This window comes from Capricornis sumatraensis, chromosome 8, assembly GCF_032405125.1.
Source record: "Capricornis sumatraensis isolate serow.1 chromosome 8, serow.2, whole genome shotgun sequence".
NCBI classification, from domain to species: domain Eukaryota; kingdom Metazoa; phylum Chordata; class Mammalia; order Artiodactyla; family Bovidae; genus Capricornis; species Capricornis sumatraensis.
The window spans coordinates 76,536,982-76,562,395 of record NC_091076.1 but is presented as its reverse complement, the minus strand read 5'-3'; the positions used below and the strand labels follow the sequence as shown (position 1 = coordinate 76,562,395).

General features: G+C 36.9%; 1 protein-coding gene across 1 annotated transcript in view; it reads left to right on the top strand.

Annotated features, from left to right (window-relative positions):
* Positions 1-25,414, top strand: part of RABEP1 (rabaptin, RAB GTPase binding effector protein 1) — a 91,999-nt gene that overhangs the window by 21,661 nt on the left and 44,924 nt on the right. The window contains exons 2-4 of the mRNA XM_068975980.1: positions 6,207-6,335; positions 21,185-21,388; positions 23,145-23,305. Of these exons, the coding sequence (XP_068832081.1) occupies positions 6,207-6,335; positions 21,185-21,388; positions 23,145-23,305 (494 nt within the window). The remainder of the gene's footprint in view (positions 1-6,206; positions 6,336-21,184; positions 21,389-23,144; positions 23,306-25,414) is intronic.

Sequence of the window (25,414 nt, the reverse complement as noted above, 5' to 3'; positions counted from 1 at the left end):
ATCAGAAATTAAGGTGATTAAAAAATCTGGTAAAATACATGTAATGGTGGTTGAACTATATTGTATATCTTGACCAGTATTCAAAAATGTCCATAGCTTATTTCAACCATATAGTTAGCTTTTTTAAAAAAATTGAAGTATTGTTGATTTACAATGTTGTGTTAGTTTCAGGTGTACAACACAGTGATTCAGTTGTATATATTTGCTTGTGTGTGTATGTACTCTTTTTCAGATTCTTTTCCCTTATAGGTTATTACGAAATGTTAAGTATAGTTCCCTGTGCTATACAGTAGGTCTTTGTTGGCTATCCATTTTATATAAGATATTATGCATAGTCAGCTTATTTTTAAAGTTATCTTTATTGGGCCAGTAATGACAATGTGAGATCACGGCCAGTAAAAGCTAGGGTAAATTTATAGTATGTTATTAAGAGTATAGCCCCCAGATACAATGTTTCTACTAAGCTGGTATTGTGTTAGGATTAGTGTGTCCTGTTTTATGTAGATTTTTGACTAACTGTAGTGTGCAAAGAGAGCAACCGAGATCATGAAGAATCTAGACATTATTAAATGGTGAAGAGATGTTTCATCTGGAGAAAGGAGAGGGCAAGTGTGAGATGTCAGATAATAGAAATTTTCTTCACTGATTCTGTAGGGCAAAACTAAGATTTCTAAGGAAGATGATTTAAAGTTCTTTTAGTAAAAATAGATATTTCTAACAGGTGATCAGTTCAAGTAAAGCGGGGAGGATAATCTAAATCTCTTAATGGTGGAATTGGCTGCCCCATAAGGTAGTGAACTGAGTTGTTAGCTTTATGTTTATGTGTAAGCCATGTGATCACATGTCTGTTATAGGAATGGATTCCTGCATGAATTAGGAATTAGTGTTTCAAACTATTTTGACCTCTGTCCACTGTAAGAAGCACTTTCTTCAGTGCAACCCAATCATGAAATAACATATACCCATATTAAATGTGTTGCTGGTATTTCCTATTATATTTTATTATTAACTTTAAATGGCAGATTGCTAATCACTAAATTGATGTAACAGCTTACTAATGGATTGACATTTAGTTTGAAATACATTGGATTATAGTAATCCATACAATCCTTTGCTAAGTCACTTCAGTCATGTCTGACTCTGTGTGACCCCATTGACGGCAGCCCATCAGGCTCCCCCGTCCCTGGGATTCTCCAGGCAAGAACACTGGAGTGGGTTGCCATTTCCTTCTCCAATGCATGAAAGTGAAAAGTGAAAGGGAAGTCGCTCAGTCGTGTCCGACTCTTCACGACCCCATGGACTTCAGCCCACCAGGCTCCTCCGTCCATGAGATTTTCCAGGCAGGAGTACTGGAGTGGGGTGCCATCGCCTTCTTGATACAATCCTTATAACACTATTATCTAGTTGTTATTCCCACTCAATAATGTAAACTAAAAATTGGACCCATAAAATTCCACACTGCAAATGCCTAGAGGTTAATTAATTTTGATCATTAACATCTCTAGGGAGGTTGAAAATTAGAAAATGTTCTGTTTTTGATTCTTCTCACCGCTGTTCTTGTCACCCCTGCCACCCATTCCCCACAACAGTTTTTTCCATCCTTAATTCTACTTTTGCCCTTTTGAAGACTCTCTTCTTAATTTTTCATTATATCATTATCTGCCTGAATTAAAATTTGGTGCCAGTTCTTTTCATTTAATATTTTCGTGGATTTATGACAACATTTTCAAGTCATTTGCATAAACATCTAATTTTTACATGAGAAATAATTGACTTTATTATTTGAAACCCATCATTTAAAAAGTGTTATCTTTTATCTGAAATACTATAGCACCTAATTATTTAAGAGAGTTTTAAAAGAAGAATAGAGTAAAAGAAAATAGGGGTTTTCATTTTGCTTCACATAAGGAAGGCTAAAAAGATGTTCTGTGTAAACTTCATCACCAGATGTTCTTTTGTTTTAGAAATGGTTCATCTGAGTAAATGGACAGGGAGAAAGGCTGCAGTATCTTAAAGTTGTTAGAGTCAGATTTTGGAGGATTATATAAAATGAGATGACAGGCTTTATATTATACTAAAGAGTTTATGTTTATTTTTAGTATTATGGAAAAAATTATTCCCAAGTGCTGTACCTGATTGCTCTCATGCTGTCAGGTGACTGGTAATGTGATTGTAGACTGCTTTACTTCACCTTCTCCTTCCCCTTCCTTACTGAGGCAAGTAATTGTGGATTTACTGAATATTTCCTAAACAAGGCATCACTCAGTGGGTGTATTTACTGCAAATAATAATAATTTTTAGTAATCCTTCAAAAGGCTGGACAGAGTTTTCCGAGTACAGGGAAGAGTTTTCAGAGTACAGGTCATTTGCCAGCTGACAGGCCACTTCTGAAACAAAAGATTTTTGTTTTTAGCACATTTTTAAAAATTTTAGCAAATTATTTTGCTAAATAATATATACGTGGGAAAATATACGTGTAGTTTTAAAAAATGACTCTTTACTGTGTTAAAATATTTTAAGACCATTGAAGTAAGTTATGTGTACTTTTTAGGAGCAGAGAAATTGAGATGGAGCAATAGGACAAAATTATAATCATTGAAACTTAAAAAAAATGAAGCACCTTACTACTTTTTAATTTAAATACAATCAAGTGTAATTTATCCTTTTGATTAGCTTTGATTCAGAGAGAGAACTGCTCTGAATATAATTTGGCCTATTCTTACCAATCTTATATATGTATATTTCCATAGATTGTATTATGTGGTATTTCAATATAATTTTGTGTCTTAATCTTTTAATATAATTTTTCTGACTTATTATTCCATTGGATGGATGTACATAGCTACAATACTTAATAGTTTCACTTTAAAGTCAATGATATACAGGTTAAGACTTCTGAGTTTCAGGAACTGTTCAGATTCTTTTGTTCCACTGGAGTTATGCTTTTTTTTTTTTTTTGCTTGAAATAGGTGTTTTCCTGGATCTTAAATGTTTTTAAACAAAAAAAAATTCTGATTGTAGTAACGTTTAACCTAGATTGTGTTTTTCCCCCCATTGATAATGTCTCATCAAGTTTAGTATACCATTAGAGTGTAATAGTAGGACCCAGCTTGAGACTTGAAAATATTTCTAAATTATTACATATTTTCACATTCATGTCAAAATTAGGGAAGGAGATATACCTAACAATTATTGCACCTTTCCTTCATTTATTTGCCATATTCTTTTTGTATTGTTGCTTAATTCAGACACTTTGGGCAGGCAGCTATGCTCATCACTATACCACCAGTGCAGACATTTTGAATAAATGATGTAATAATTTTTCTCTTTGCATATCAAGCATTAAAAGAAGTCATTGCATAACATAGTGCACCCCCTTTATTTTATTACTCAAGGTAGCAGTATACAGAATGTGTGGAATGTTTGACAGAGTCTGATATGCTAATAGCTTTCAGCTGTGAGTTACAGCAGTCTTAGTGTTGTTGAAGTTGGCGTTAATGGTGGCATGTTGTTAGGATGATACATGGTAGTAGGGAATGATATGAGCTGGAAGTCTAAGCATGGAACTGAGTCAGAATCATGAGGCTAGAAGTGACTTCTGGGCGTTTGTCAAAGCCAGTTGATCAGTCTGCTGTTTTCCCCTATTCATTTAGTATCAGTAAATCTTACTAGCTTATAGCTAATATTTACCCATTTTTTCTTATATGCCAGGCTAAGTGGTTTTTACATGAACTGTTAATTAGTTATTGTGAACTGCTAGTCGCCATGTTAAAAAAAATATTTTGTGTGATGAGATCTATTTTCAGTTTGATTTGTGGTTGGTTGCTCATGCATTATGATTTACGAGATGCCTGTTTTTAAACTTTCTTGTTGTTTTATGCAAGGTGAATTGATTTTTCCAGATAAAGCTGTAGAGGCATTCTTATAAAAAGCAGTTGTTTGGGCTTTTTTATGTGTTGTAGAACTGTAGTATGTTGGAAATAGTTGAGGTGGATTTGAGAAAATTTGAGGGAGGATTAAAAATTTTTTTATTAAAAAAAAAGAGTAAGAGTGTTAGTTACTTGGTATATCCTCAAGGGGATCACGACTGCTGGAACTGAAATTTGTCCTCAGTTGTGGAGAGAGGCAGCCAGATCTGTGGGTGTGGACTGTGCCTCAACTGTAGGTCAGAGCCAGGACAGGGTGGGGAGTATTGGAAACACACTTAATCTTTCTTGGCTGTAATTTTAAAGGCTGTATTTTAGTTTTTATTGATTTATTAGCTTCAGTTCCTAAATGTTGAAAGTACGGACATTTTGTGTGTGCACTTTAGTGGAAGGTAGTAGTGGGTAGGAGTGTAGTTTTGAGTGATAAGTAAGAGCAGAAGGATCATCTTTCTTTATTTCCCATTGCTTTTCCCTAACTCATGTTTTAATGAGTAGCTACCTGTAACTAAAACGTGAAGTGGAAAATTTGCTTAATTTATTTAACAAGTGGAATCTGGACAATTAAAAATACCAAGACAAGTAAATAGTACAGAGAACTTATTTCCTTCATGATTTCAAAAGTAAATATGAAATAACTACACATTTCCCCCTTCCAGTGGATTCTCCATTCCTCTTTTTCTCCGAGGGTTAACACGTGTTCACATGATCAGATGTCGTTCTTTGCTTTGATGAAAAGATCCTAGATGTTTGCTCCTCAAAATAACTCCTTACCTTTAAAGACAGGGAACTCAAAGCAGCTATCATTTTCTCTTTTTGCCTTGGATTGCTTTGATGCTGTTAGATCTGTAGTGAGGCTTGACTGAAGATGTCATGGGAGCAAATAAATACTGGTTTTAATTATTTAGTATTGAAGGAGTTGTAGAGAACTTTGATAAGCACATGGAACAAATTAATTAGCCGTAGTCCTGTATCTTGTAGACAGATCATTGCATTTTTTCCAGTCTTTTTTTCCTGTGTGCTATAAAATTATAAGCTCAATTTAATTGAGTAATAGGTTTAGAGGAGTATTAGGGCCTTCAGAGATAATCTCAGATCATGGTTAAAATTTTAGTAAATTGTTGTTATCTGGTTGTAGGGATCCGAGACCTCTGCTGACCTAGATAATTAGGCAGACGTGTTACTACTGATAACGCGTAGTATTATCTCCCTTTCTGGGAGAAGGAAATGGCAAGCCACTCCAGTATTCTTGCTTGGAAAATCCCTTGGACAGAGGAGCCTGGTCGGCTGCTGTCCATGGGGTTGCAGAGAGTCCACAACTGAAGCGGCTTAGCATGCATGCATGCATTGGAGAAGGAAATGGCAACCTGCTCCAATATTCTTGCCTGGAGAATCCCTGGGACAGAGGAGCCTGGTGCGCTGCCATCTATGGGGTCGCACAGAGTTGGACACGACTGAAGCGACTTACCAGTAGTAGCAGCAATTACTACCGATAAGCATCCCCTGGAGCAATTAGGGGCATAGCTTTGTGGCTAGGTTGCTGTTGGGGTAAAGGATGCCACCAAGAGTTTGGATTTCCCTCTCCTTGGTTGAACCAAAATACTCTCAGGGTTTGGTCAGGATAGGTGTTTATATAATCAGCTGTGGCCAAATTATAGAGCTCCTCAAAATGGGTAAAAATGGGTCCCAGTCCCTGCCATACCATAATCAAGTTAATTTAAAAACCGGATAATCTCCCAGTAATGGAGAGTTAATACAGAATGTACAGTTCTGTATCCTTTCTGTATGAAAGGTTTTTTCATTATGATTTCAGTATAATGAGCCATCTTGAAAGTGGGAGAATGGTTCAGTTTAGAATAGCTGTGCTAATCAGAGTGCCCTTTAGATTTTGCTCATAACTTGTGAGAGAGAGAGGAACTAGCAAGATTGGCAGTGGATTTGTTTGTAGGATAAACAGCCCAAATAATCCAATATTTAACAAATTCATAAGTGGATGGACATACTCAGTTATACAAAGGAACTTTGAAGCTTTCTTTTGGGAAATTTGCTTTATGTGATTCTCCATATATGTACTGTTTCAGCTTACAGGATTCATTCACAACATGTGTATTAAGTTGAGTAGAATTGTCCTTTTTGAAAAATTTCCAGGAATATAGTGGATCTTTGGGAGAAGCTTGACCACTTGTTTCTTTATAGAAATATGCAGCTGTAATACTAATCAATTCTTGTAACTTAATTTATAAATAAAAATTATTACTTGTTAACTAGTATTTTTCTTTTCAGTTTCTCTTCAGCAGCGGGTGGCAGAATTGGAAAAAATTAACGCAGAATTTTTACGTGCAAAGCAACAGCTTGAGCAAGAATTTAATCAAAAGAGAGCAAAATTTAAAGAGTTATATTTGGCTAAAGAGGGTAAGTTTATAAGTCTCCCTCAACCCCCGTACTAAAACTGTCTTAAAACTTTTTGTCAAGTTCCTCGGTAGTATATACAATGTTAATTTTAATCACTGAATAAATCTTGATTTTATTTCTAGTTGGATTGTATAATAGAAATCTATTTAGAGGTTAGGGTTAAGAATGAAATTGTAAAACAAGTTGAATAATACATTATTTAGATATTTCTTTGTCTTTTGACATTAATGATATTTAATATGGTAGGCTAGATAGTCCTGGGACACAGGACTTTCAGTCCTCTTAGCACTTGGGAGATAGCCCCAGGTAAATCAGGACAGTTGGCATTCTAATAATAGCCTTAGCTGTTATATTAAAACTGACATTTCATGTAATTTATTCAACAAATTTTAATTATCCATTAATATGTTTAATACCTACTATCAGGTAGGCATTGTGCCTTGGTGCTGAGTATACAGAAGGGGCAAGATTCGTGTGGCTCTTGTACTCATAGAAGTTTAATTCTACTGAAGAGAAAAGATTAATAGTGCACTTAGTTGCTCAGTCATGTCCGACTCTTTGCGACCCCATGGACTGTAGCCCGCCAGGCTCCTCTGTTCGTGGGATTCTCCAGGCAAGAATATTGGAGTGGGTTGCCATGCCCTCTTCCAGTGGATCTTCCTGACCCAGGGACTGAACCCGGGTCTCTTGCATTGCAGGCGGATTCCTTCCCATCTGAGCCACCAGAGAAGCCCAGGAATACTGGAGTAGGTAGCTTCTCCCTTCTCCAGAGGATCTTCCTGACCCACAACGCTCTAAGAGATGACACCTTGCAATGGCTTTGATTCCATGTCCCTGCCAGACTCTGCTGAGTCCCCCAAAAAAGCAAAGTGTATAAGGCAAATGAACAAAGTGTATAAGGCAAACGTATGAGAGCATATCATGAGGGAACCTTACTCTGAAGGATGACGGGAATGGTTTACATTTTGGATATTGACATAAGAAGGTATAGATATGGTTTCTAGAGCCCTCTAGACCAGTGAGTGATTCTCAGAATGTGATTGTGAAATAGCAGCATTGCATTAATAATCTCCTGGGGAACTTGTCAGAAATGAAAAATTTTGGAAGCTACCCCAGACTTCTGAATCTGACACTCTGGAATTAGAGTCTATACCAGTTGATGTTTTAAGGTTCTCTCCAGGTAATTCAGATGCCCGTCAAATTTTGGGAATAGATGCTCTAGTATAGATGAGCAGCTTTTAGACTCTAAAGTGGATAAAAATCACCTGGAAAACTTGCTGGAACACAGTATGTTGGGCTGGAGCCTGAGACTTTGTGTTTCTAATAAACTTGTAGGTGATTGCATTACTGCCAGTCCAAGGGTCACAGTTTGAGAACCATTACTCTAGACTGGTGATCCTTCAACATTTATCTACTCTGTAAAATGTTTACATACACCCCTGGTTCCTTAAAAAAATTTTAAATTTAAAAAGATTTGAAGTATGTCAATTCTATTGTACTGTTAATGCTGACAATTTAAAAAATTCATGCTTTAGACATATCCATTATAGTCAATCATAGTGATTTATGGTACTATCCATCACCGATCCATTGAATAAAATAAATGTCAATAAATTCTTCAGCAGGAATTTTACATTTTCCCCCTCCTTGTGTTAGTTTTAACATCTTCCTCAGAATTTTATTCTAAAAAGTGATTTTTTTAGAACACAAATTCGAGTGTGCATCAGGATTTTACCTCCAGGGTTTATTAAAAGGAAGATTGCTGGGCCCCACCCCTAGAGTTTCTGATTCACTAGATCTGTGGGATCCTAGACTTTGGATTTCTAGAATGTTAACAAGGTAATGCTGATATTATTGGTTCAGGGACAACACTTTGAGAACACTAGCCTACAGTAATATTTTGTGCTTGAAAGCCACTAGAAAAATTGGTCTGATTGCTCTGCAATAAAAATATGCACATAAATTTCTTTCATATTGCAGTATTGCCGTAATTTAAAGTATACAAGTGATTACATCATAAATATTGTATACACTTAAAAAATAGTATTATAATGTGTAAGAATTACTAGAAATGGAGGTCTTAAGAGATATATTCATTCTCCTGCCCAATTAAGTCATTAAGCTCTAGTGAATATTATTAATGTCTAGAAAAAGATATGTTTCAGTTTTTTTCTTTTTTCTTTTTTAAACTAAATATAAGTTGGGAATTCTCTGGTGGCTTAGTGGTTAGGATTCTGGGGTTTAACTGCTGTGGCCCGTGTCCAATCCCTGGACAGGGAACTGAGATCCCACAAGCCGAGCAGCATGGCCTTAAAACAAAACAAAAATAGATGTAAGTTAAGCCCCTGGTCTCATAAATAAGTAGATGGAAATAGAAGTTTTTCTTTTTTTAAGTAGTGATTGTTATTTTATTCTCTTAACTCTTTCTGAATTATGTGTTCAATCACCCAGGTGCTCTAGCTTCAGTTTTATAGATTGACAACTCAAATAGGTCGTCTTTCAGTTTTGTTGAAGTAGACTTTGCAGTCCATGCATGCATGCGTGCTGAGTTGCTTCAGTCATGTCTAACTCTGTGACTCCACGGACTGTAGCCCACCAGGCTCCTCTGTCCATGGGATTCTCCAGGCATGAATACTGGAGAGGATTGCCATGCCCTCCTCCCGAGGATCTCCTTATCCCAAGGACTGAACCCATGTCTCATGTCTCCTGCATTGGCAAGTGGGGTCTTTTACCACTAGAGCCATCTGTGTGACCTGCCAAAAGATTTGTTACCCAGTTACTAGTCATTCACTTTGTTACTGACATTGATATTTTTAAGTTAGTCCTCTGGTTTTATATCACGGTGGAGTTTTTACACTATAAGGCAGTGAACCATAGTAAAACTCAGGATAGATGAAAGCCTTTCATTTGTTATATAGGGAGAAGGGTATTAAGAAAAGGGAGGTGCAAGGAGAATCTACACATAAACATGTCTCTATTTTAGGAAAGATTTTTGTGGAAGTTGAGGATCTAGAATTTGATTCCGTTAAAACACCATGTGGCTGTGAATCCCTTGGAAGATCTTTGGGTACCCGCTCAGGCACGTGTTACTCACTTTGAAAACCACTGTCTTGGAGTGGTGTTATTCAGACTAGGTTGTAGCTCTTTGATGGATAGCAGAATTGAATGGGTTGTTACCAGCAGTTTTTTGAAAAGAAATACAATGGAAAAGAACACACATTATTTACCTGGTAAGGTTAAGTAAGTATAATTGAACAAAATTTTCTGTTTTAGTTACATATACACATGTATGTATAGAGTTGTGTGATAAAATACAGTTTTTGCTATGAATCATGGTAAAAACAGTTTGAAAGTCACTGTTCTATAGGATGGAAGGTTGCCAGGGCTCACAGAATTCAGCCCTTGGAAAGGTTTACTCACTACAGTGTGGGATTGGATGGTTTTCTCATGGGTTGCAGGAGGGGTGGCTGTTCTGTTAATTTTTTTTCTTCATAGGCTGACAAGGAGATGGGAAAGCTAGTGTTCCTGTCTAGGCATGGTGGTAGTCTGCAAGACACTGTGGAGGTTGGGATGAATGAGATATGGTTTTTATCTTCAATAAAGTATAGTTTTCCTTATCTTTTCTGAAATTATAAAATTCTTTTCTGTAAAATTCTGAAGAAATGAAAATGACTAAGAAACTCATTTCTGAAATACATGATCAATTGCAGTTTTATATAGAAGCAGCTCTGAATGTGGGTTTGTTCAAAAACATACCTGGTATGTTAAAATTGCTTTGAATACATCTAGACCCAGTAAATAATCTGTATGTGTACTTTTGTATCTTTACTATCTGAAGTTCTCAGTGAACTCACACTGGCCACAGAGAATAAGTGAGTTAACTTTTTATGAATTTCTTTTTGAGAGTTTTTATGATCCTTTTTATGAATTTCTTTTTGAGAGTTTTTATGATCCTTTTTGAGAGTTTTTAGTGTCATTTCTAAAGAAATTACACAGTGTGTAAAAGGTAAAGGTTGATTTAGTTTATGGATGGCTTGGCTGTTTGCCTAAACAAATTCAAAGATGTCCTCTAAAGCAGCAGCTCATCTTGTTGCATGAAGTATAAATCTAGTCTTTATGATTTTCACCAGGGGTAACAGTATAAGTCATGGTTTTGTTGTATTCAGTAGTCTTTGTATGTTTTATCTTTCAGCAGATCAGGTCACAATAACCCCAGAAGTCCAAATATTGGTATTTTTCCCAATTAGAATAGCTTTTGCTTTGGTGTTGTAATAGCTGTGCTTTCATTTATTTGGAGAGTGGCTGAAATAGAAGTGCAAATAGTAATGAGAAGTACTAACAGGGGGTATTACTTCTTGGCTCCCCTTACTGCCTTTTCCTTCCTTAACACCCATTCTTTTCCCAGCTGACATCAACTGCGAATGTTACAAATACTTAAAATTCTGTTACTTTTCTGCTGAGGTTGAAAAAGGGGTTTAACTTTGTAAAAACAGTTTCTGATTTAGATTTTTCCTTTAACCAGTTTCAGTACAAAGCTTGGCACTGCAACAGTGTTTGTGTGTTGGAAATCCTCAGTTTTGAGCAATGAGTAAGAGCCTGTTACACAAGGAATCAAACAAAAGGCCAAAGAGTTCTCAGTTTGAAGGAGAATAGTAGAAATGGAGCTCATGTTAATCACCAGAAGACAGTGGAGTTTTCTAGTGGTGTTCAAAATGATTTTGTACATGGTCATTACTTATATAAAGCTCTGATGCCAACTAACCAGAGCAATAGTTAAAAACTTGGTTTAGGAAGATACAGAAAAAGAATTCCAGGAGAAGAGAATGGAGGGAATAGTAAAGAATATTTGAGGAGATAATGACTGGAATTTTTCAAGCATTAAGAAACAGAAGTGTGTCTTCAGCATTAAGTATGGAGTACCAAGTAGGGTAAATAATAGTAAATTTATACTTTGAAGATATAATGATTTTGAGCAATGAAATTTTAAAAAGCTAGCAATGATGTACCCAGGAAACGAAAAAATACAGTCTTTTATATTCATTGGTTCAGTTGCTCAGTCGTGTCCGACTCTTTGCGACCCCATGGACTGCAGCATGCCAGGCCTCCCTGTCCATCACTAGTTCCCAGAGTTTACTCAAACTCATGTCCATCGAGTCGGTGATGCCATCCAACCATCTCATCCTCTGTCGTCCCCTTCTCCTCCCACCTTCGATCTTTGCCAGCATCAGGGTCTTTTCCAATGAGTCAGTTCTTTGCATCAGGTGGCCAAAGTATTGGAGCTTCAGCTTCAGCATCAGTCCTTCCAGTGAATATTCAGGACCGATTTCCTTTAGGATGGACTAGTTGGGTCTCCTTGCAATCCGAGGGGCTCTTAAGAGTCTTCTCCGACATCACAGTTCAAAAGCATCAGTTCTTTGGAGCTCAGCTTTCATTATAGTCCAACTCTCACATCCATACGTGACTACTGGAAAAACCAGAGCTTTGGCTAGAAGGACCTTTGCTGGTAAAGTAATGTCTCTGCTTTTTAATATGCTGTCTAGATTGGTCATAATTTTTCTCCCAAGGAGCAAGCTCTTTTAATTTCATGGCTGCAGTCACCATCTGCAGTGATTTTGGAGCCCCCCAAAATAAAGTCTGTCCCTGTTTCCACTGTTTCCCCATTTATTTGCCATGAGGTGATGGAACCAGATGTCATGATCTTCATTTTCTGAATGTTGAGCTTTAAGCCAACTTTTTCACTCTCCTCGTTCACTTTTATCAAGAGGCTCTTTAGTTCTTTGCTTTCTGCTGTAAGTGTGGATCATAAGGAGCACTTAAAATATTATGTATATCTCAAAGGAATACTTTACATATTTTAAATGTCAAGCTACTTATCATGTTTTCTTATCTAATGCAGTTAGAAAGATTTTAAACAATGTAAATTTTTTTAAAAGTTTGGAAACTAAGAGTGCATTCCTATTGTTCATGAGTTAAAGAGGAAATCGTAATGAAGACTGTAAACTACTTAGAATACAATGAAGATACTTGTGGGATGCAGCTAAAACAGTACTTTGCAAGTAAGCTTATAACTTTAAAAACATTTATTAAAATTAGTTTATTAAAAGATGTGAAGATGAAGAAAGTGAAACTAAGTGATCTAAATGTTCAACTTCAAAAGCTAGAAAAAGAGTGAACTCAAAGAGAATACAAGAAATAAAACAATAGAAATGGAAAGTGAAGTTGAGTTAAGCTCAATAAAATCAAAAGCACATGTTTTGGATGTACTTTTTTTGAAATTTAAATTTATTTATTTTAGTTGGAGGCTAATTACTTTACAGTATTGTACTGATTTTGCCATACATCAACATGAATCCACCACGGGTGTACACATGTTCCCAATCCTGAATCCCCCTCCCACCACCCTCTCCATACCATCCCTCTGGGTCATCCCAGTGCACCAGCCCCAAGCATCCTGTATCCTGCATCAAACCTAGACTGGCAATTCATTTCTTATATGATATTATACATGTTTCAATGCCATTCTCCTGGATGTACTTTGAAAAGATAAGTGTTCATGCTGCTGCTGCTGCTGCTAAGTCGCTTTAGTCATGTCCGACTCTGTGCGACCCCATAGACGCAGCCCACCAGGCTCTCCCGTTCCTGGGATTCTCCAGGCAAGAACACTGGAGTTGGTTGCCATTTCCTTCTCCAGTGCATGAAAGTGAAAAGTGAAAGGGAATTTGCTCAGTCGTGTCCGACTCTTAGTGACCCCATGGACTGCAGCCTACCAGGCTCCTCCGCCCATGGGATTTTCCAAGTAAGAGTACTGGAGTGCGGTGCCATTGCCTTCTCCAAAGAGTGTTCATAGTAGCACTATATTTTTAAAAATTAAAAAAAATTAACTCAAGTATAATTGATTTACAGGGTTGTGTTTTGGGTATACAACAAAGTGATTCAGTTATACATGTATATTCTTTTTCATGATCTTTTCCATTTTGATTCATTACAGGATATTGAATATAATTCCCAGTGTTATACAGTAAGACCTTGTTGTTTATTTTATGTATAGTGTTTTGTATCTGCTAATCCGAAACTCCTAATTTATCCCTTCCCCACCACCTGTCCCTTTTAGTAACTATACATTTGTTTTGTATGTCTGAGTCTGTTGTGTAAATAAGTTCGTTTCATATATTAGATTCCACATATAAGGGCCAATCCATCAGGAAGACAAAATAGTTACATACACATCTACCTATAGAATCCCACAATACAGGAAACAAGCTGACAGAAATGAAAGGAGAAAAATACAGTTTTACAGTAAGATTATATTTTTTTAGTACTCCACTTTCATCAATGAGTAGAATAAGGAGATCAACAAGGAAATAGAGGATTGAGTATAAAAGGATTGATAATACAGTGTTTGCTCTCTGATCACAATGCAATGAAATTTGAGAAACTCACAAATATGTGGAAATTTGGTGATATACTCCTGAGTTATCAATAACTGAAAGAAGAAATCACGAAGAAAATTAGAATATACTTCGAGATAAGTGGAATTGTAGACATGCCATGCCAATCCTTATGAAATGCAGCTGTATCAGTCCTTAGACATATGTAACTATAAATGCTTGTATTAAAGATTAAATATTTCAAATCTGTAATTTACTCTTTCACTTTATAACACTGGAATAACTGTTAATGAAGCCTAAAGCAAGTAGAAAGAAGGAATTAATAAGGATTAGAGTAAAAATCAGTGAAATACAGAATAGAAAATCGGTGAAACTTTTACTGCTTTCTTTGGAAAGACCAACAACTTGATAAATCTTTAGCTAGATTGACCAGTAAATGAATACCAGGTCCATTACTACTGACCTTAAACAGAAATTAAAAAAAGTATAAGGCAATACTGTGAATGAGGAAGTAGGCAAATTCCTAGAAAGATACAAGCACCAAAACTGACTGAAGAAGTGGAAAATCGAAATTGGACACATAGCAAATAAAGAGGGTGAATTTGTAATTAAAAAACTGCCCCCGGCCCCGCCAAAATGAAAAGCCGAGGCTCAGATGGCTTAAGTAGTGAAGTTTACCATATGTTCAAAGAATTAACACTAATTCTTCTCTAACTGTCCTAAAAGTAGACAGAAAGGGAACTTGCCCTCCTGATCCATTGCTTCCAATTCAGGAGGCCTGGGGTTGATCCCTGATGAGGGAACTAGATCCTGCACACCACAACCAAAAGATACTGCTTGCTGCAGCTAAGACCTGGTGCAGCCTCTACACACATACACACACACACACCCACACCCACCCACACCCACACCCACACCCACCCCCATCCACACACACACCCCCACCCACCTCTGCGACCCCATGGACTGCAGCACGCCAGGCTTCCCTGTCTATCACCAACTCCCGGAGCTTGCTCAAACTCATGTCCATCAAGTCAGTGATGCCATCCAACTATCTCATCCTCTGCTATCCCTTTCTCCTCCTGCCTTCAGTCTTTCCCAGCATCAGGGTCTTTCCCAATGAGTCAGTTCTTCGCATCAGGTGGCCAAAGTATTGGAGCTTCAGCTTCATTCATTCCATTGAGCATTCAGGGTTGATTTCCTCTAGGATTGATGGGTTTGATCTCCTTGCAGTCCAACGGACTCTCAAGAATTTTCCCCAACACCACAGTTCAAAAGCATCAATTCTTCAGCATTCAACTTTCTTTATAGTCCAACTCTCACATCCATACATGACTACTGGAAAAACCATAGCTTTGACTAGACAAACCTTTGTCAGCAAAGTAATGTTTTTGCTTTTTAATATGCTGTCTAGGTCTGTCATAGCTTTCCTTTCAAGAAGCAAGCATCTTTTAATTTCGTGGCTGTAGCCACCATCTGCAGTGACTTTGCTGCTGCTGCTAAGTCACTTCAGTCATGTCCGACTCTGTACGACCCCATAGACGGCAGCCCACCAAGCTCCGCCGTCCCTGGGATTCTCCAGGCAAGAATGCTGGAGTGGGTTGCCATTTCCTTCTACAGGCGATCTTCCCAACCCAGGGATTGAACCCAAGTCTCCTGCATTGCAGGTGATTTCTTTACCATCTGAGCCACAGGAATGTTAAATGGTCTAGTAACTGTAAAATAGTCTTTGTTTCTCAAATGGTTAAACATAAGAGTTACCATTTGACCCAACAATTCCACTCCTAGGTTTGTACAAGAGAAGGGAAAACATGTCCATACATAAACTTCTATGTGAATTTCTGTAGCAGCATTATTCATAGTAGTCAAAAAGTCAGAAGCAACCTAGATATCCACCAACTAATATGTGAATTAACAAATAGTTTTTGTTTTCCTCCATAAAAAAAATGACGTACTTATATTACAACATAGATGAACTTAAAAAAAAATTATGCTAAGTGACAGAAGCTAATCACAAGTATGTATGGTTCCATTTATATGAAATGTTCAGAATAGGTGATAGGGATAGAAAGAAAGTGAAAAACTAAAGAGCCTCTGGATGAAAGTGAAAGAGGAGAGTGAAAAAGCTGGCTTAAAACTCAAAATTCAAAAAACGAAGATCATGGCATCCAGTCCCATCAATTCATGGCAAATAGGTGGGGAAACAATGGAAACAGTGACAAACTTTATTTTCTTGGGCTCCAAAATCACTCCAAAATCACATGGTGACTACAGCCATGAAATTAAAAGATGCTTGCTCCATAGAAAAGCTATGACCAACCTAGACAGCATATTAAAAAGCAGAGACATGATATTACCAGCAAAGGTCCATCTAGTCAAAGCTCTGGTTTTTCCAGTAGTCATGTATGGATGTGAGAGTTGGACTATAAAGAAAGCTGAGTGCTGAAGAATTGATGCTTTTGAACTGTGATGTCGGAGAAGACTCTTGAGAGTCCCTTGGACTGCAAGGAGATCCAGCCAATCCATCCTAAAGGAGATCAATCCTGAATATTTTTGGAAGACTGAAGCTGAAACTCCAATACTTTGGCCACCTGATGCGAAGAGTTGACTCATTGGAAAAGACCCTCATGCGGGGCATTATTGAAGGCAGGAGGAGAAGGGGACAACAGAGGATGAGATGGTTAGATGGCATCACTGACTTGATGGACATGAGTTTGAGCAAGCTCCGGGAGTTGGTGATAGGCAGGGAAGCCTGGTGTGTTGCAGTCCATAGGGTTGCAAAGAGTCGGACATGACTGAGCAATTGAACTGAGGGATAGAAAGTAGATTAGTGGTTGCCTAGAACTGCAGAGTTAGAGGGTTGGAGAAGTGATAAAGAGTACTGGATTTCTTTATGGGGTGATTAAAATGTCCCAAAGTTGATTGTGGTTATGGTTGCAGAAGTCTCTGCATATATTAAAGCAATGAGCGATCACTGCACACCTGTTAAAATGTCTCAAATATAAAACACTGACAACACCCAGAGCTACTGAGGTAGAGCCACAGGAACTTTCATTCACTGCTGATGGGAATGCAGAATGGTACAGCCAGTTCAGAAGGCAGTTTGGCAGTTTCTTATAAAACTAAACATACTCCTAGCATATGATTCAGCTGTTTTGGTCCTTGGTATTTACCTGAATGAATTGAAAATGTACGTCCATGCAAAACCTGCACAGAGATGTTTATAGCAACTTTATTCATAATTGCCCAAACGTGGAAGCCACCAAGATGTCCTTCAGTAGATGAGCCGATACACTGTGATACAGTGGAATATTATTCAGTGTGAAAAGGAAACGAGCAATCAAGTTATGAAAATTCATAGAGGAATTGAATGTTTATTAGCAGGTGGAAGAAGCCAACCTGAAATGACAATGAGTGTGAGTTTCTGGAAAAGGCAAAACTATGGAGACAGTAAAAAAAAATAAAGCTAAGTGGTTGCCAGAGGTTAGGAGGATAGGAGAAATGACTAAGCAATACAGAGAGGATTTTTAGGGCAGCGAAAGCTTTCTGTATGATAAAGAGTGGTGGTTACATACCATCATACAGTATCCTAATGTAAACTGTGGACTTCAGCTGGGAAGGATGTATGTACTGCTGTGGTGGGGGATGTTAACAGTACAGGAAGTTGTACCTGAGGGGGCAAGACATTTATGGCAACTCAGTACTTTCCTGCTCTGTTTTGCTATGAGCCCAACATTGCTCTTAAAAGTAAAGTTTATTAAAAAAAAAAATCTGGTACTTACCTCAAAATAGTAAGTTGTAGAATGCAAACTGGTGGTTGGGACAAGATTGCCTGTGGCTGTATGGTGACTGGGTCTGAATGAGTGGTACATGAGGCTTTAATGATCATTTTAATATCTGGGAAGGCAGGTCCGTCCCTCCACTTTATTCAAAACTGTAATGGGCTTTTAAAATTATTTACTGTGGGAAATGTTAGGCATATGTAAGAGTAGGCTAAATGTTACGAATAATGCTGTATTAAACAGTTCATTATTGGTATGAGAATAGACAAATAGGCCATATTTATAGAATAGAGGCTTCATAATCAGACCCTCATATATGTGGAAATTTGATATATGACATAGCATTATAAAATTGGGGAGACTGGGGCAAGGGTTTAGAACAAGGGGAAGATCTGTATAGGAAAAGTAGATTCCTGGCTCACACCTGAATGCCCACGAACTGTAATAGCTGGTCTATTCATACTGTGATATTGCAATTAATGAATGAGGTAGTTGCATGTATTAGCAATCTCAAAAACTGAGAGATGTGAGGTAATTGTAGTAGAATACTGTGTTACAAGAGCATTAAGGTTTAAAAACCTGCAACATAAAGGTGTAGAATATGCATGGTAATAATAGCTCCAAATTCCTGATCATTGTTACCTCTGAATAGTGTATTTGTAAGGTTTCATTTCTTAAGGTTAAAAAGAAATTGAAGCAGATGGAGCAATAATATAAACAATTATTAAGCTAAGTAATAGGTATCTATTATAGAATTATTTATACTTGTTTCCATGAAATATTTTTATAAAGTATTAGTATCATCAAATGAAGTGTCTTGTTCAGGTCCTAATCCAAACAAGTTTTCAAAAAGACATTTTTGTGGCAGTTGGAGAAATTTCACTAAGATTGAGTATAAGATTATATCAAGTAGTTGTTAGGTGTGACAGTGACACTGTTTATATAAGAAAGTACCTGTGTTTTCAGAGATGCATGTGTAGTGTGTTAGATGATGTAATACAGTTTCTGAGACTTACTTTTAAAAAAAGATAGTTGAAATAAATGGCAAAATCTTGGTAATTGGTGATAGGTATGTGGAAGATTGGTGTAATACAATACTCTTTTGAGTTTGTTTGAAAATCTTCATAATTATATGCAAAAGAAATTGTTCTTTATTAATAACTTGTGCTGTTGGCTACCATATTTGAAATGCTTTGTTACAAAAAATTTTTTAAGTTCTGTTTGTTTCCTGGTTTAAATGTACACATACATATCTATTTACTGTGTATATTATATATAATAAATAACCTATGTCTTATCTAAGTATTTACGAAGTAGGTCAGGGATGAAATTTGATCTGCTCTTCCTCCAGGATTTCTGCACTGCTTTTAACTATGAGGAAACATGCCAAAATTTGTATTTAGGTTTAATATTTATTTGAAGCTTTTCTGTTCATAGTGATAACATGGTAGTGAATAGCCCTGTGTAATTTTCGGTAAGTCAGAAGTAGCGGGGATAATTAGCATGAGGAGGTGTTAAGTATATCAACTGGAGCCTTGACAGAATTGTATTAATTTCTCAGAAATTAATAAGCTATTCCAGAAATAATGCTTTTTATTTCACATTTTATGAAATAGCACTTAGTATAGAGTGTTGATATACACACCCACATACACACACCTTCAGTGGTTTCACGTGTTTATGTCTACTCAAGTTTCTGGGTCATTCCCAGTCACACACCTCCCACTGTTTCGTAGATATCCAACTTGCCTTCAAGATACTTTAGATAGTTACTTTCTGCAGCTAATGTTCTTATATCTGCCTTTGGCTAATGTTTCAAAATATTTTAATAGTGGTGACAAAATGATGTGAAACTGATGTTAAGAGAGTACAGATTTCTTAAATGACTTCACTTAAAATTAGTATGACTAGTTTCTTTTTCCTGTTACTTGAACTACCAAATTGTTAGTCAATTATTATGGTTGTTTGATAATGTTGAATATCTTTACAACATTTAAAAGTTCTATAATTGATTTATCTATTTGATTTTTTCAAGTACTTAGACGTTTATGCAGACAAGTGTTTCCGTTATTCTGGCTTGAGGGCCGTGTGATTCCCTTAAAGTTACACAGCAGGTTAGTGGTAGTCTTAGATCTTAAATTATTTTTCCACTGGTTGAGGTAGTTATTCTGCTCTGTAAAGGCAATTGATGATTTTGCAAAGATGAAAAGGTCTTCTGCATAAATATTTTTTTAATAACATTTAGATGGCAAAAGACATTAAAAAAAAGTTGAGACAACAGCAGACTGGGAAAAGTTTTGTAAGATAAAATAGGAGTAATATCCAGTATATGTAAAATATTATCCCAAATTAGAAGAAAAATTCATCAGAAATCACAGGTAAAAGATACCACCAAAGAGGAAATATGTCACTAATAAATATATGAAAAGATGTTCAACATCTCTGTTAATAGGGAACTATAGATGAAAACTCACCATTTTCTATCCATGATACAGACAAGGACTTTAAAAAAATGAAAAAGTGGTTTGGTGTAAGAAAACAGAACACCAACGTATACTGTTGTTCATCTTTATTTGAAGTCAATTTGGGCAAACAGTTGTGCTGCTGCTGCTGCTAAGTCACTTCAGTCGTATCCAACTCTGTGTGACCCCATAGATGGCAGCCCACCAGGCTCCCCCATCCCTGGGATTCTCCAGGCAAGAACACTGGAGTGGGTTGCCATTTCCTTCTCCAATGCATGAAAGTGAAAAGTGAAAGGGAAGTTGCTCAGTCGTGTCCGACTCTTAGTGACTCCATGGACTGCAGCCTACCAGACTCCTCCACCCATGGGATTTTCCAGGCAAGAGTACTGGAGTGGGTTGCCATTACCTTCTCCGAACCATTGTGCTATTTAGGCTTAAATCGTGTAGTAGGCACATCAGATCAACTTTATATTTAAGATATAGTAAGTGAAAGTCGCTCAGTCGTGTCTGAGTCTTTACGACTCCACGAACTATATACAGTCCGTGGAATTATCCAGGCCAGAATATTGGAGTAGGTAGCCATTCCATTTGCCAGGGAATCTTCCCAGCCCAAGTGTTGAACCCAGGTCTTCTTCATTGCAGTTGGTTTCTTTACCAGCTGAGCCACAAGGGAATTGTAGTAAAGGGGTGCTGAGAAGTTTATCCCAACTTTAAAAAAGCCTTAACCTAGTAACTGCCATGTACTCCGGCTTTCATTTCTCTTTTCCACCTCATTTTCCTTTCAGTTTCCTTCCTGAGGGAAGTCCTCTGCCATTTCTTGAATTGTGTTTCAATAAATTGTTTTACCATTAAAACAACTTTCTGAGGTGGTTATTTTTATTCCAGTTTTGTAGATGTGGAAATTGAGGCCAGAGTTTAAATAAGTTTATTTAGCCAGTATGTGGAAGAGCCTCAGTTTAGCTCTAAAAGTATGGCTTTAATCACTCTTTGGTTACATAGTTAATAATTAATTGATTTGTGAAACCCAGCATGCTTTATATCTTACCTTAATTATTAAAATGATTTCATTTCCTAAGTCAACATTTAAAAATGTAATGCTTAATTTCTTCATTGGAATGTTAACATTATAAACTTAATGCTTTATTTCTTTGTTGACATGTCAGCCTCATAAAAGTGAACTTTTCATTAATGGAAAGTCTTTTACTTTTTTGCCCCAGAGGATCTGAAGAGGCAAAATGCAGTTTTACAAGCTGCACAAGATGATTTGGGACATCTTCGGACACAGTTGTGGGAAGCCCAAGCAGAGATGGAAAACATCAAGGCCATTGCCACAGTGTCTGAGAATACCAAGCAAGAAGCTATAGATGAAGTGAAGAGACAGTGGAGAGAAGAAGTTGCTTCACTTCAGGCTGTTATGAAAGGTAAAGACAAAGACAATTTTATTTTATGATTTTCTAAGATAACTGATTCTGATGACTGAGAACATTTGCAGAAGGTCTTAAAATATATCCTGAATTTCATTTGTGGCTTTATGTATTACTGTCTCTAAGATGTACTGTCATATGCAAAATAAAAGGGAAGCCAGTGAAATCATAAACGAATATATCATCTGTATCTTTAACAAATTTAATGATGGAGAATTATGATGAGAGTGTTACAAATGAAAACTATAGTTCATTATAAGATTTAAAGCAGGGCTTCAAAACAGATTCTCTATGGAGACAGGCCAGTAATGTCAATGAAAGAAGCTGTATGGGCACAGGAAGCGTGTTGAACTGGAAACCTCCCATGGAAAGAGTAAAGTTACTATTTATAGTTCCATCACGTCCAGTGTTGCCATATTTTTACATTTTAAAGAAAAATTTGGATTTTTATGTGAAATTTTCACTCAGCCTGTGAGGTAGAGTGGCCTATGAGTTAGAATAGGCTTTATGAGCTGCTTGCTGGTGACTGTAGATCTAAAGGAAGAGTAGTGGCTTAATCTCTGTCAGCTGTTAGTGCCACCTGGGAAGTCCCATACTTAATTACTTCTTGCATTTCTGAAAAAATGATAATGAAATAAGCTGCCTCCTGAATCTTTGGGTTCCTGGAACTAGTTAATAATATAAATGTGAAATACAGGTTACTTTTTTCCCTGTCTTTGCAGTTATGTGTCGTTGTTGCCTTAGCACTCTCTATAAGAAGGCAAGTAAGACTAGCACTGTTTCTGAGTGTTTGGCTGTCATCTAGGGATTACTCTGAACCTCACATTACAACCCACTATAGCAGTTTGCCCAAATAAGAGTTCATTTTCTCACAGGAGAAGTTCGTAGGTAGGTAATCTAGGGCTGGGTACAATGGTTCCTGATGTCAGTTCTTCTCTTTCTTCATCCTTAGCATGTAGTTTTCAACTTCATTTTACTTTGAGGCTGAAAAAAATAACTGCTCCTCTAGTCTACCTCAGTAAAGCAAAAATTTTCTGGAAATCTTCAGCATATTTCCCCCTTGTCCCCACCACCCCCCACCCCCAGTTTATAGAGGTTTCTGGTTACACATAACTACCAAGACATCTAGAAATTCTAGATTTTAAATTGGGCCATTGATTTCTGGAACAAATTTGGGGTTTTATTAGTAAGAAAGAAAAAAGAGTGGAAATTAATTGACAACCAGCAGTGTTTATCATGTTTTAGGATTGTATTGAAGATAGTCATTTTATAAAGACTATAGAATTTGTGTCTCACTTTAGAATCTTGGGTTATAGTAAAACATTATGTCCCTTTTCTTACACTTTCATATATGTAGTTGTATTGGGGCAACATGTTATGTTTGTCCTGGGAGTCATAGAGTTTTATCTAAGAACATAGATTTTAGAATTGGTCTTAGGTTTGAATTCTAGCTCTGTTTCTTTCTAGTTATGAGACATTGGCCAGAGTATTTAACCTTTCCTAAGCTTTTTCTCATCTATAAATTAATATGTTGCACAGGTTTATTCTGAAATTAGAGATGATTTAAAGTCCTTAGGAAAACTTCTGTGTGTAGTAAGAACTGGAAATGTTAGTTTAGTGTTTTTAGTGAATTAAAAGATTTCCAGAAACTAGGTTTGCTTACGTTCTTTATATAACTACTTTTAAAATTTTAGTGTGCCAGCTCGTTTTTTCCAAAATGCTCAGACATGAAATATTTGGTGATGTTTTGTAGAAACAGTTCGTGACTATGAGCACCAGTTCCACCTTAGGCTGGAGCAGGAGCGAACACAGTGGGCACAGTATCGAGAATCTGCAGAGAGGGAAATAGCTGATTTAAGGAGAAGGCTGTCTGAAGGTCAAGAGGAGGAAAATTTAGAAAATGAAATGAAAAAGGTATGGAGGAATGTATTCATCTGTAGAAATATTTGAATCCAAATATGTTTGTGGTAATGCTTTAACTAATATTGTTACGGTAATAGAAGTTTTACTGTTTTGTTTTCTGTTAGGGAAATTGTTTGAGCACAGACCTAGAGTACTAAGTAATTGATGACCTTCCCCCACATTTATGTATGGGTAACTCTCTCACCTTGCTTCCATCTCATGAGGCCTGTCCTGACCACCCCATTTGACATTGCAGCCTGCCCATCTCCCTCCCCCACCTACCACAACTTGCTTGGATCTTATTCTGATTTTTCTTTTTCTATTGCACCTGCTGCTACTGCTCCTGCTGCTAAGTTGCTTCAGTTGTGTGTGAACCCATAGACGGCGGCCCACCAGGCTCTCCCATCCCTGGGATTCTCCAGGCAAGAGCACTGGAGTGGGTTGCCATTTCCTTCTCCAGTGCATGAAAGTGGAAAGTGAAAGTGAAGTCGCTCAGTCGTGTCCGACTCTTAGCGACCCCATGGACTGCAGCCTACCAGGCTCCTTTGTCCATGGGATTTTCCAGGCAAGAGTACTGGAGTGGGTTGCCATTGCCTTCTCCATCTATTGCACCTATTTCCTTATAATGTACACAGAGTTCTCCTATTTGGTATGTTTACTGTCTGCTGCCTTTTCCTCCTCACTAGAATGTGAGCTTCATGAGGGTAGGAGTCTTTGTTTATTGTGTATCCTAAATGCTTAGGATAGTGTCTCGCTCATAGGTGCTTAGTAAATATTGCTTGAATGAGTGTTGTTGCTTGGTCTCAACTGAAGCTTGAGAACAGGTGTTAAGTTTTCCTTCTTTCTCAATATTCTGTGGTTCCAGTGTGATGTATGTACTGCATATTATGCTTGAACATTTTTACTGTAGATGCCTGAAAATAGAGCAACTAAATTAGAAGATGGAATATTTTATCATTGAGAAAATTTAAAAAGCTTTTTGGCCAGTTTGATTATGTAAACTTTTATTTTTTAATTAAAAAAAATTTTTATTGGTGTATAGTTGATTTACAATGTTGTATTAGTTTCAGGTGTACAGTAGAGTGAATCAGTTATGCATATTCAGATACCCACTTTTTAAATTTAAGATTATTTTCCCATGTAGGCCATTATAGAAACCTTTGCTTTCTTAATTTATATACATATGTGTATTTGAACTCACATATAAGATAGTAATTAGAATTTGATTTTTTATTTTCAGTTGAATTAGCCATAATCTTCATCATACAAGGACTACTTTTATGTATTTAGAAGTTTATTTAATTTTTTTTATAATGTAAAGATCATATGAGAACCCAACACCCAGAACAAAAGCCTGAACCTTGAGGAATAGTTATTTGCATTTTCTTATTTCAGGAGAAGATTGTAATTCAGCTTCTTCATGAGGATCTAACAGTGTCTCACGATCACTAGTCAGTCAGTCATCTACCATAGTTAGCCACAGTAGACAGTCTTCAATTCTCTCAAGTCTTTTGAGATGAATTCATAGTTAATGCTATGATTAGATATTTTATTCTGAGCCACAGTACCATTCACAGGATAGTTTTCTTCTTCATTCTTCTAATATATCAATAAGAGACATCCCTGGTGGCTCAGTGGTAAACAGTCTGCCTGCCAATGCAAGAGATGTGGATTCGATCCCTGGGTCAAAAAAATCCCCTGGAGAAGGAAATGGCAACCTACTCCAGTATTCTTGCCTGGGAAATCCCATGGACAGAGGAGCCTAGTGGGCTACAGTCCATGGGGTCATGAAAGAGTCAGACATGACTTAGCAACTAAACAAACAACAACAGTATATGCATAATCATGATTTCCACAGTCCACTTTTTATCCTTTTTAAAATTTTTTTATTTTTTAGAACAGTTTTTGATTTATAAAAAAATTGAAAATACTAGAGTTCCCATATCCTTCACTCCTAGTTTCCCTTGTTAACATCTTAATATTAGTATGGTACATTTGTCACAGGTAATAAATCTATATTGATTATTTTTAACTAAAGTCCTTTCTTTCTATTCAGATTTCATTAGTTTTTACCCAAGTCCTTTTTTCTGTTTCAAAATCACATCCAGGATACCACATTAC